This window comes from Pangasianodon hypophthalmus, chromosome 25 (genome assembly GCF_027358585.1).
Source record: "Pangasianodon hypophthalmus isolate fPanHyp1 chromosome 25, fPanHyp1.pri, whole genome shotgun sequence".
Classification (NCBI taxonomy): Eukaryota; Metazoa; Chordata; class Actinopteri; order Siluriformes; family Pangasiidae; genus Pangasianodon; species Pangasianodon hypophthalmus.
The window spans coordinates 18,584,125-18,597,261 of NC_069734.1; the positions used below are offsets into that span (position 1 = coordinate 18,584,125).

Sequence of the window (13,137 nt, forward strand, 5' to 3'; positions counted from 1 at the left end):
GATCCCTCCTCCTAAATGCACCCCAGGGGCAATTACAGTATTCGGAAATGTTCATATCGTCATCGTACATGTTAAATATCACTTTATACACTAAAAGTGATGACTGGTGTCTTGCCTGTGAAGAAGGAATCAGCAAAGACAGTTGCCTTGAAGCCCTAAATCCTCATGCCGCCCTCTGGAGCAGCTTTTTATATAAACAGCACATCTTCAGAGTGTGAGTGTGTGTGTGTGTGTATGAACACATTTGTTGGCTGCAGTAGGGTCTCTTCCCCCTCCATCATCTCCTGATCAAGTTTCAGCGTATCAATAAAACACAGACAAGCTCAGATTCCCAGATCCACTTACACACACACATACACAGTGGCAGCCATCTTTGAACTGGGGAACCCTTCACTGGATGCTAAGACCACACACACACACACACACAAATATACTTTCCATTACGAGTGGTGAACCTCAAACCTGATCCTCCACATCCATGCATGTCCTGATAATCACTTACACAATATATCAAGATATTTAAAATGCTTTAAACTCTTAATAAAGTATACTTTTTTAAGCTGAATGCTCTTTATAAATAATTTTAAAAAACACATATCATTTGTTCACAACTTCATCCAACTTCCTGCTGGAAAGTCGGCTTTCCACACTGTGAGGTGAGCGTCCAAGCGCTAGACGACTTTTTACTCAACATGTTAGTTAGTTTTCATCCCACAACGCTGCTGAATGTTCTGCTATAACATAAGTCAAAACACGAAGTAAACTTACTTCACAAATTATTTAAATATAAACAGATAAAACGCATCACGTTGGTGAATTGTTTCGGTATGAGAGGAATAAAACACTTGTGGACAAGGAAAATAATAAACTCCAGACAGTTAACAGTAACTCTGCTTGATTTTACTCCAACAGCATGCCCCTGTAAGTGTTGTTTCCCTGAGACACCATGTAGCTCTCTCTCAGCAGGTCAACGTTCTGCCTCCAACCGTTGCTAATCCTACGATTTAAATATGAGAAACTGCAAGATGACAAGCACAGTGATTCCATTTTATTTTACAGCATTCAAACATCGTGTGTGTTTAACAAGACGCTGTGTGTGTGAGAGATAGTCACACAGACAAACGATGTAGAAAAACATGAGTACATATTGTTCTGATCAAACAGCCAGCAGAATTTACTCAAACATTCCAAAAAACTAATAATACCCACATTAAACATTTAAATATTGGCAACATGTAAGTGCCCTTGTACATGAGAAGAGTCCACTCTGTGTGTGTGTGTGTGTGTGTGTGTGTGTGTGTGTGGGGTAGTAAAAATTCCTGTCAGTAAGAGACCTTGTTTCTGAATGAAGTGTGTGCGTGTGTGTGTGTGTGTGTGTGTGTGTGTGTGTGTGTGTTATTGGGCGGGCAGCGGGATGCCACGCGGGTCTGTGACCTGTCCCTCCTGCAGGTTTTTGACGAGTTGAGCGAGCCAGCGCTTTGTGGTCGTATCGTCCTTCAGCACTTGTGCAAACGTCGTGTCCTTCAGCTGGTCTGGTAAACACTGACGAAGAGCTTCTCTCGCTCTAATGAAGAATAAACAAAAACAAAAACAAAGTTTCAGTGAAGCGGAACTGCTCAAGAATTTTAACATCTCTTAGTGAGTAATAAAACTTCTAGCAGTTTCTCTTGTCAATTAACTGAACCTTCAAATTGCTCCTGAGTTCATATTAGAAATGCTGATTAATAAAGTGAAGGAGGCGTGGCCTCAGTGTGTGTGTGTCAGTGAAGGAGGCGTGGCCTCAGTGTGTGTGTGTGTCAGTGAAGGAGGCGTGGCCTCAGTGTGTGTGTGTCAGTGAAGGGGGCGTGGCCTCTGTGTGTGTCAGTGAAGGGGGCGTGGCCTCTCTCTGTGTGTGTGTGTCAGTGAAGGGGGCGTGGCCTCTGTGTGCGTGTGTGTCAGTGGAGGGGGCGTGGCCTCTGTGCGTGTGTGTCAGTGGAGGGGGCGTGGCCTCTGTGCGTGTGTCAGTGGAGGGGGCGTGACCTCTGTGTGCGTGTGTCAGTGGAGGGGGCGTGACCTCTGTGTGCGTGTGTCAGTGGAGGAGGCGTGGCCTCCGCGTGTGTCAGTGGAGGAGGCGTGGCCTCCGCGTGTGTCAGTGGAGGAGGCGTGGCCTCCGCGTGTGTCAGTGGAGGAGGCGTGGCCTCCGCGTGTGTCAGTGGAGGAGGCGTGGCCTCCGCGTGTGTCAGTGGAGGAGGCGTGGCCTCCGCGTGTGTCAGTGAAGGAGGCGTGGCCTCCGCGTGTGTCAGTGGAGGAGGCGTGGCCTCTGTATGTGGCCTGCTCTATTAAGAGCTATTAGAACAGGACAGTATTAAATGTGGGTCAGGTACTGTTGGTCACCTGGAGTTATCGGAGAGCCGTAGGTAACAGCGCACAACATGCTTCAGCAGTCGAGCTGATGGCTCTTTCGACAGCTGCAGCACCATCTTTCCCTGCAGATACCAGCATTAAAATAATAAATAACACAATCACCGCTGCCGATATACATTTCGAGAAGTGGTTTTAGGGGTTTAGGCAGAGAAGAAGAAAAAAAGAAATCAGAAATTCAGATGTGTTTTGTTCTCACCAGGATCATGGCGACGTGAGAGAATCGCTCGTAGGTCTGGCAGATGTAGGCCAGGCCAGTGTCATCCAGCAGGATCTTCTGCAAAATGAACGTCGCAACCTGCGGCAACAAAACAATCACACATGACGCCGGTTACACCACGCTGGCTAACGAGGAACGACGGCTAATCTGTTCACAAATAAATAAACCAGTATTAGCATGGATCATCTGCATCAGTCGTTAGCCACTGAGAGCGCAGGTACCGTTTTTGAGAGTTCGCTGCCTGTCTCCATGATCCGCAGGCACAGGGGAATGATCTCTGTCGTCAACAGGAAGTTAATCACTTCTTGTTCATCGGTCTTTACCAGCGCGCCTACAGGACATGCACACACACACACACACACACACACACACACACACACACACACACACACACACACACACTCCAATTTCAGCCAAGTGATGTTTCTTTGGATTTTTTTTTTTTTTTGCAAATTTATTACTTCTTTTCTGCTTCTGGAGATTTATCTTTCAAACTAATTTGAAACCAATACATTAAAATCCCACTAAAACAATTATTATTATTATTATTTTTTAAATTAAATTAACCAATATGTACCTTTTAAAACAATACTTCAGTTCCTGTTATGTCAATTTTTTATTTAACAAACACTGCATTAGACACGTGTCTAATCTGGATGTGTTTAAGTAATAATCACTGTGTGTGTGTGTGTGTGTGTGTGTGTATTACAGTAATATAATAAGTGACAGTGTGATGTGATGAAGTGAGTTACATGTTGTGAAACATCTAGTTCCTGTTCTCACTTACGTTATAGCAGCTATAAACAGTCGTTCCCTCACCAGCCTCTCTTTTCTCTCTCACAGTTAATAAGATTTAAAAAAAAAAAAAAAAAAAAAAAAAAAAAACAACAACACAGCAGCTTTTACGCATGTTACTGAGAAACCGTAAACTCCTCTGTCCTGAAGATGTCAGAAAACCTAAAGTTCCAGCTTTACCTCTGACTGTTACAGAGCGCTGACACTGGAGACTCCTTCCATAAATGTTAAATAAATACATTTTTCCTTACAGAAAACTTTACCATATTAACAGTTCTTTAATCTGCTTATTATTAGTGAAGCATCAGGTTTGCCGTCCAAGTCCCTGTGAATGAGCTGTTGCTATAGAAACGATAACGTATTAGAACGACGGCATTAATATAAACCTGTGCGTTGCAGCTGCGCTACTGTCAGAGCTGCTGTTATAGAAAATTAATCGACACCTTCTGACCAATCAGAATCTAGAATTCAGCAGCGCTGTGGGATAAACTGCAATATTCAGCACTGTTAACACGGGCACGTGGCTACATTCGGTCACTGAGTGAGGATAAAGTGAAGTACCGATGACTCCGAGGCTGGTGAGGCGAAGATACTCAAAGGGTCTGGTTTTACTGGCGGTGTGAAGAAACGGGTACAAGAACAGGGGGATGTGGGCCGCCAGGAAAGCTGAGCTGGGGGAGGGAAAAAAAAGAAAAGGCATATGTTTAAAAAAATAAAAATAAAAAGCGCTAAACGTTTAAGTAAACATGTGTTTGTATTACAATACAGCTACAGACCATGATGTCCTCTCGGACCAATCACAAAACAGAGCCCTTTCCTAACATCACACTGCAACAGATCGAGGCTTAACAGACCGCTCGATACATCACATGCTGATCATTATCACAATATCGCAATAATATCACACATACATTCAGAACCTTTATTTCAGAACCTCGTGCGTTTTCTCCCTTGGTTCGGGTTTCTACATACGTGAACACGGCAATCGCGCTCGGATCCGCACCACAACTATCAGCCCAATCGCAAACAAACTCTGGAACGGATCGCTCGTGGCGAGAAAGCAATCCGACCCAACGGACCAACCTGTATAGCAATGCATGATGGGAACTGCGTTACATAAATGGCGTGTTTGTTCTGCTAACATGAATCACAGTTTAACTTGAACCAAAGACGAGGTAAAATGCCTCATTAAATGAAATTTGGTCTGACGAAGATCTTTCTGAACATATTTAAAAAATCGCATAAAAGCACCGAGGTTTACAGGGTGATTAGCGAGCGTCTCAAGATGACGGGCTTTAATCACTCTGTGAAACATCGACTGCTGCTCAAACTGATAAATTATAATAACTACAGCTAAAAATAAAAGCCACGATAAGCTCACGGAGCTGCTGCCTCTCCATCCTGATGAACATAAACAGACGCACTCAGACCAATGAGAGGACGGTCTACTCGCGTGTGATTTGCATAAAAACATTTTGTTACGGTTTGAAACGTTGCCTTGCGAAAGCGAAAGAGAAAATGGAACATGTTACAATTTCCATGTTACAAAGTTCCTGTTTCGGAACAAAGCGCAGCCTGAAAACACCCTCAGATCTCTCAGAAGTGTGTTTTGATAAATCAGTTGTAGTTGTACTGTGTGCGTGTGTGTGTGTGTGTGTGTGTGTCTGTGCGCGTATGTGCTGGTTACCGCGTCTCCACGTGCGACGCCACACACTGCAGCAGCGCCAGGGCGTTACACACTCTGTTGGACTGATGAGCCGTCAGCGTAGCGGGATTAATCGAGGGGTAGATGTTCACGATTTCCTGTTCAGAATTTCAACATTTATAACAACGTTATCAAAACACGAACATGATGGAGGGACAAACAGGCAGAGTCCAAAACATAGTGCACTACTTAGGCTCCTAGACGCTATACAGCGCACTACTTAGGCTCCTAGACGCTATACAGCGCACTACTTAGGCTCCTAGACGCTATACAGCGCACTACTTAGGCTCCTAGACGCTATACAGCGCACTACTTAGGCTCCTAGACGCTATACAGCGCACTACTTAGGCTCCTAGACGCTGTATAGCGCACTACTTAGGCTCCTAGACGCTATACAGCGCACTACTTAGGCTCCTAGACGCTGTATAGCGCACTACTTAGGCTCCTAGACGCTATATAGTGCACTACTTAGGCTCCTAGACGCTATATAGTGTGCACTTGTAAGTCTTTTGGGATAAATCCTCTGTATACCGTGTATGAAATATCGGCTTCTAAAGCAGCGCTGTTGAGGAGAGAGACGTTTCGGAATCCGCTATAAACAAGCAGACTAAATAGGGTATGAAATTATGACCCTATGTAGTGCACTTCATATCCAATAGGCATTTGGACCCTACACTCTATAAAATTCTGCTATATAGGCTGGGAAGTTTTATATATATAAATATAAATATAACTATAACTATATTGTATTCTCCATAATGGACTTATTATCTATCTATCCAACAGGAAGTCAGCGAGTCGTGAGTGGGAACCTGAAGGAGTGCCGCGATGGTGCCACACGAGTGCCAGAGCATGGGAGCCAGGTCGGTGACGGACTCGCGCTTCTTGCTGAGCTCGAGCAGGGCGTTCTCGCGGGTTTCCGGGCTCGACAGCTCGTTGATCCACTGGTAAATCTTCTCCCGATCCACCTGTGCCATCGCTGTGCTCACCGCCTGGAGGGAAGAACACACCTCAAAATAAAAACCTCAGCCAATCAGGGTGGAGCAGAGCCACTGCCTCCTTCTGCAATCTCTCTACATCTCGCCTGGTAAGCAGCTGGAAACCTGCTGGAAACCTGCTGGAAAAGTAAAACTAAACGTGGCTCTTTCTTTTATATCGAAGTGCACGAGACAGGGCATGAAGTAGTCACTTAGGCACCCTATGTAGTGCACTTCGACGTGCAGTTTGAGATCCTGTCCATGCGGTCATGTGAACTTCATACTGATTAACAAATTAGTTACTAATCTCTCTAATTATGTCTAACTTCTTCATAATAAATATGCAAACGCGCGTCATGCTAATCACTGTATCTCGTGCAAACTTTCAAAATGTTAGCTAGCTAGCTTAGATTAGCTTAGCTTGACCGAAAAGTATCATTAGCAGCGCTAACACTTAAGCAAACACTAGCTAACTGGACGCCGTGCATCAAATTCAGGCAAAATGTTTCCATTTTAATCTACATTTCTTCCTTTTTTTAAAAAAAAAAATTTAAAAAGAAAGAAGGAAATGTTACGCGAGATATTAAGCTAATAATTAGGCTAGCTAGCTGTGCTAGTTAGCTAATGCTAACCAGCTAACAGTAGCCAGGCCCTGACACCGACACAGTTGCTTTGAGTAAAATGATAACATTATAAATGTTAAATTTACAGCTCGGTACTCACCGCTCCTGTGGCCAGCATGCTGTGAACCGTTTTTAAACCTGACTCCAGCCGTTAATTCGCGCTTTGTTTTCGGTCCTCGGTGGAAATTTCTGGAGTTTACATGGAGAAAGCCGCTGTGATGAAAACAGACGCTCGCGCAAGCGCCACAGCTTTGACCTTTCACCCCAGACGCGTCACAGGCGCAGCTTTTCAATATGGCGGCTGCTTGTTGTTGAACGTTGCTCCAGCAGATGGCGGCAGTCGCGCGCACAGAAACGAAAAGATTAGCTGCTGTGGCTAATAAAGTACAGAAGCCGTGAAAGGCCACGGATGATGATGATGATGATGATGATTATTATTATTATTATTATTATTATTTCTTGTTTTCTCGTGATCACTACTTAATTTTCTCGTGATCTAGACATAACAAGTTGTTTTTCGTGGTGTTGACATTAGTTGTTTTCTACCTGATCTTGACTTAATTTTCTCGTGATCTCGACATAAGTTGTTTTCTCATGTTCTCGACGTAACAAGTTGTTTTCTATGTGATCTCAACATAAGTTGTTTTCTCATGATGTTGATATAACAAGTTGTTTTTTCATGATCTCGACTCCATTTTCTCGTAATCTCGACATAACAAGTTGTGGTTTTTATTGTTCTGGAGGCAGCAAAAACTTCCCGCAGCATCATGGATGAACAAATTCATTTTTATTTTGCTCGGGAACTCACTCAAGCTGAAACAGCTCTGTGTCTGTCAGAGACTGAAAACTTCCACATTAGTGTCTGACGCTCAAGAAGGAGGCTGTCAGATCTACACTCCTCTCTCTCTCTCTCTCTCTCTCTTAATGTGGAGATAAAGTGCATCTCTACAGCGGGCAGTTATTACATTAATGATGGCGATGGCGGTGGTGAAGACGCCGACATACCTGTGACACCGGTCCCATTCGCAAGGCGTGAGATTTTCTCGTGATAAAATAACGTCGTGAGACACTAACTTTTGTTATGTCGAGATCACGAGAAAATTAAGTCGTGAACACGACAAAACAAGAAAGAAAAAACTAATAATGCATGGCCTCTTAGGGTTTCCGTAAGCCAGAGCGATATGTCAACATGTCCGCCATTTTGGAACGATCCAGTGTCTATAATAAGCTAATGGAGGTCTGGGCAGTGATGTGGTGTAAAATCCATCATGACTCAGTTTATGTTTTGCCCAAATAATCTTTCACATTGCAGGTCATGCAACTATAAAAGCTGACATTTAGATGGAGTATAATTCGTGGAAACATGTCAGAAATGCAGTATTACAGAGCTACATGCTCATTTGGGCAAAGGTTAAAGCTTTCACAGTGCTGTAATGTATAAGTGACAAATAAAAGTCTCCTTCTTCTTCTTCTTCATTTCTTCATAAACGTTATAACAGGAAGCTTTGTTATAGAATATCGACTAAGTTTTAGTGCTATAGACAGTTTTGATATTTACACATGACTTTAATACAAGTCTAATAATGAAAAATACACAAACACACATTTCCCCAAGTACTTCAACCAGCATAGTAAAGATCCACTAGTGTGCTTCTCTTCAAATATTCTTATGCGTATTGTATATTAAAGGTAAAGTGTAGTTAGTTCACTTGTAGTAAACCTGGCAGTGTATCTGAGAACAGCGTGTGACTCAAGAGGAGACGTACAGTATGTGAGATTACTTTGGGGCTTCTGTCTCAGGAGAAAAAGCTCTTTTTTATTTCCGTTTGATATCATTGCTGTCTAGGAGAAACTAGAGGCATAATGAGATCTCTGTTTAGAGTTTTGTCGTGTGTCTCATCGTAATGAGGTCACACTGTCGAGAAGCTCAGCTTACCCAGAAGGCAATGCGATCTGATGTCATTTTCTTTTCAAATCAGTAGAAATTATTTATAAGCAGGGTTCAGCTCCCTACGCCCTGTGTTTCTTATTTCTTAGTTCTTTTTCATTTCTTATTTTTAATTTAGTTATTTTTATACGCACAGTCTAACGAGGAGTAGGCCAGGTTTTCATTTCTGTACTGTATATAACTGTGCATGTGACAAATAAAAATCTTGAGTCTTGAAGTAATAAAAATGAGCCGGTGTAAAGACTCTGTGGTCTCTAAACATCTTCATGAGGCACTGAGCCGTTCATGTCTGGGATAAAGAAGAGAAACAGACCTCTGTTAAGCCAACAGCGTTGCTGAAATGTTGCTCCAAGAAAAACAGCTCTGTTTCTTTAAATCACTCATTAACCACCGCAGCAGAGGCCCTGTTTGCTCTCAGGGATGTGATGCAACACTCTGGGGAGATTAAAGAGTCATTTATTAATCTGTTTGAAGATGAGAGATCCGTTATACAGAGGAGGAGTGGAGTGTGTTAGTGTGACCTGGATCAGGAATCGTTCCAAAAATAATAATAATAATAATAATAATAATAATAATATTTTGCCATAGCAGTAGGTCTACATCATGCACATTCCTTAATTAACTCCAAGTTTATACTGTTTGCAAAAAAAATCTTTGAATAGTTAAGTTGTTTCTAAAAGGGTTCCAGTTTGAGGAACACTGCGTTATAAGGTTCCATTAAGAACCACTGATGGTTCCTCTTAGAGGGACAACTGAAGACCTGCAGAGCTTCTAGTTATGGTCCTGTTTAATAATGTAAAATATTATCTACCATCAAACAGCAATGTGTTGATAATCGATTTTATATTCTATCACAATATTAAGTGTTATTTTAATTACAGACCACCTCCATGTCCTTCATCACCACCTCCATGTCCTTCATCACCACCTCCATGTCCTAATTTGGGTTTAGGCTGCCTAGGTAGGCGTAGTTATGTTCCCTAGATATAAAGCATAAAGAACAACACTTTAAGTTGTTTTCCAAGTTGTTCACTGGGTGAGAGATTTGTTTGATCGTCTCTCTCTTTAATTGTGATTTGAAAATTTAAGATCAACATAAGTGTGTGTGTGTGTGTAAACGAGTGTGACACAGCGGCGGTGTGTTATCTGTACTGACAGGCCAATCGTTGCAGAAGGAGTTAATGATTCCTGAGGAACCCTGACCGCTTTACTGAGAGAGAAACCCTACAGAGCCACTGTGTGTGTGTGTGTGGAAGAGTGTGTGTGTGAGCGTCTCAGTCCGAGTGCAGCCATGGCCAAGCTGGTGGAGTGTGTGCCCAACTTCTCTGAGGGACGAAATAACGAGGTAAGTTAGATGATTAGAAGGTTATTGATGATTGCTTCAAGCAAAGTGCAATGTTTTGTTTGTTAAAATGATTAGAATGACAGAATTTGGGAACATTTTGTAAAATAACACACATGCTATTTGTGTAAATTCCATAAATCTGTAATCTTAGTAAAAATACAGAAGGAAGATTTTGTGCATTATGCATAAAAAGGACACTACTTAGGGGATATGAACTCACCACCCTCTGGTCAGTAGAGCAGAACCTGACCTTCTAGTTCCAGCTGTAGAAGTGACTGTGGTTCTCCTGTGTGTGGTTCCTCTGTTCCTCTTGTGCAGGTGATTAAGGCCATCGCCGATGCCGTTTCTGCTACAGAGGGCTGCAGCGTGCTGGACGTGGACCCCGGAGCCTCCACTAACCGCACCGTGTACACGTTCGTGGGTTCTCCACAGGCCGTGGTGGAGGGAGCGCTGAACGCCGCACGTGCTGCTTTCACCCTCATCGACATGACCAAGCACAAGGGTGTGTACACACTCACTCACACACACTCACACACACACACACACACACACATACACACACAGAACTGCTCTAGGATGCTCAATATAAATATAATAATTATTCATTTCTTTAATAACTAATTTACTAATAATTCATTTATATAAATAAATAATTAATATAAATAAATGTGTGTAGGCGAGCACCCCCGGAGCGGCGCTATGGACGTGTGTCCCTTCATCCCAGTGCAGAACACCAGCATGGAGGAGTGTGTGACGTGCGCTAATGAGTTCGGGAGGAGATTAGCGGAGATGCTGCATGTACCAGGTGAGACAGAGATCAGCTCTGACCCCCAACTGGTGTGTAACAGAGGAGTGTAACACTAAATCTCTCTCTCTCAGTGTACCTGTACGGAGAGGCGGCGAGGAGCGAAAGCAGGCGTTCTCTGCCGTCTATCCGTGCTGGAGAGTATGAAGCTTTACCGGAGAAGGTGAGACTTCGGTTTGATCACAGTGAATTATCAGTTATTTGATATAATCGCAATATTCACAATATAATCTGCACCTTACTGTTATCATATCTACCGAAGCGCTGGAGAGTGTAATGATATCATATGGATATCATGATAAATAATGTCACCATACACTTTTATGACATATCGAAAGAATTGCAATATGTTTTTTTTAATGACTTTTACTGTTTTTTAAAACAATTACAAACGGATTGAAGTTAGCTGATGCAAAATTTTTGCAAAATTGAATTAAAAAAAATCTGTTTCACCTTTTCAGTGTTTATTTTTGTAGACATTAAATAAAAGTTTTTACTCTTTCACTTTTTAAAATTATGATGTTCTTAAAAAAACATTTAAAAAAATCTAAAATCAAATATTAATATAGTCAAATACCAAAAGTACCAAATATTTCACATTATGAGATTATAATTACACACATATAAGATTACATATAAGTTAACTTTTATATCATTTTTAGTTTTTGAAACTTGAAATTCTTCAGCTGGTGGATATTTTTGCTTCTTTCTAGAAATCAGTGCTTAGAATGAGCATAAATTAGCTGACAACAGAACATGAACATTGCAAGCTCAGAATCAGACACCAAATGTCCAGAAATAGTCTTAATATTGATGAATGACGGTGCAAACTAGACGTCTCACACACACACACACACACACACACACACACACACACACACACACACACACACACTGTAACACAACACAGTATAATAAAAATAAATACACGTTAAACACTAACTATACAGAAAATTCAGCATAACAGTAATGTATTTATTATCGTTATTCCCACAGCTGAAGAAGAGCGAGTGGGCTCCAGACTTCGGTCCGGCGACGTTTGTCCCTTCTTGGGGCGCCACAGTCACCGGAGCTCGAAAATTCCTCATCGCTTACAACGTAAACCTCCTGAGCACCAAGGAACAAGCTCACCGAATCGCCCTGGACATCCGGGAGCAGGGCAGGGGCAAAGGACAGGTAGGTTACACATTACACACCGAGCTAAACCTACTTAGTAATGGTTATTTTATATAAATGTCTTGACTTGGTGGTTCCAAAATAAAATAAAAGATGCACAGGAACGCCTACACTTATCAGGAAATCCAGATTCTATGAATATGCAAATTCGAAATAACTTTAAACATCCCCTTCCACTGGTAAACCTGTGTCTGATGGCTGGAATTTGCATACTGGAACATGATTGGCTCTTATATTTTATGATGCAATAACATTGCCCATCACAGTACAAGTTCAGTTCTAATTCAGAGGAATTATGAAAAGAACATTTTTACACTTTGACTGTTCTGTTCACTTATAAAAATTAATTCAATAATAAAAAAGTTTAAACTTTAGGGTGACTTTAAGGTTCTTTCCTTTGACTTAGTGATAAAATCATCTGCAGGACTGAAAAACCTTCACAGCAGGTGTGTTTGCATTGTTTTAGCCGGGGCTGCTGAAGAAGGTGCAGGGGATGGGCTGGTATCTGGACGAGGCTAACCTGGCCCAGGTGTCCACCAACATCCTGGACTTCGAGGTCACTCCGCTCCACACCGTCTACGAGGAAATCTGCAGAGACGCAAGGGTGAGTCAGCGACCCGGCTCTCCGGCGCCACCATGTGAACCCAAAACTTCATTAGTGATTCAGTACAGATTCAGTGTAAATTATATCGATTATTATTACTGATGCTACATGAGCTTTATTCACAATCCAGTCTGAACTGGATACAGATTTATCACTGATTTATTGTGAATTTGGTTCAGAGTCATCATTAGTCAAGTATAAACTGGATTCAGATTGCTGGTTCCATGTAAAACAGATTCAGATTTAATACTAATATATTACTGATTTATAAATTAGATTCAGATTCAATACTGATCCATTCTGAATCAGATTCATTACTTTTCCAGTGTGAATCAGATTCAGATTCAATGCTGATCCATTCTGAATCAGAGTACTCATTGATCCAGTGTGAATCAGATTCAGATTCAGCTTTATTACAGATTAATTACAGATTTATTATGAATCAGATTTAGCGCTGATCAAATACAAACTGGATTCATATTTCTCATTCTCAGTGTGAATCAGATTTAGCTTTATTGCTGAAAGGGTGAATCAGATTA

General features: G+C 41.9%; 2 protein-coding genes across 2 annotated transcripts in view; one reads left to right on the plus strand and one right to left on the minus strand.

The window, feature by feature from the left end:
- Positions 1-1,033: 1,033 nt before the first annotated feature.
- On the minus strand, positions 1,034-6,993 carry cnot9 (CCR4-NOT transcription complex subunit 9). The gene is made up of 8 exons (XM_034299607.2): positions 6,821-6,993; positions 5,933-6,112; positions 5,103-5,218; positions 3,977-4,086; positions 2,842-2,951; positions 2,600-2,698; positions 2,374-2,465; positions 1,034-1,564 (listed from the first exon to the last, which is right to left on the minus strand). The coding sequence occupies exons 1-8, from the start codon at positions 6,836-6,838 to the stop codon at positions 1,396-1,398; spliced, it is 894 nt and encodes a 297-aa protein (XP_034155498.1). The 5' UTR covers positions 6,839-6,993; the 3' UTR covers positions 1,034-1,395.
- Positions 6,994-9,873: 2,880 nt separating this feature from the next.
- Positions 9,874-13,137, plus strand: part of ftcd (formimidoyltransferase cyclodeaminase) — an 8,345-nt gene continuing 5,081 nt past the window's right edge. Inside the window, exons 1-6 of the mRNA XM_034299605.2 lie at positions 9,874-10,013; positions 10,332-10,515; positions 10,690-10,818; positions 10,893-10,981; positions 11,815-11,994; positions 12,461-12,598. Of these exons, the coding sequence (XP_034155496.1) occupies positions 9,960-10,013; positions 10,332-10,515; positions 10,690-10,818; positions 10,893-10,981; positions 11,815-11,994; positions 12,461-12,598 (774 nt within the window). The 5' untranslated portion in view covers positions 9,874-9,959. The remainder of the gene's footprint in view (positions 10,014-10,331; positions 10,516-10,689; positions 10,819-10,892; positions 10,982-11,814; positions 11,995-12,460; positions 12,599-13,137) is intronic.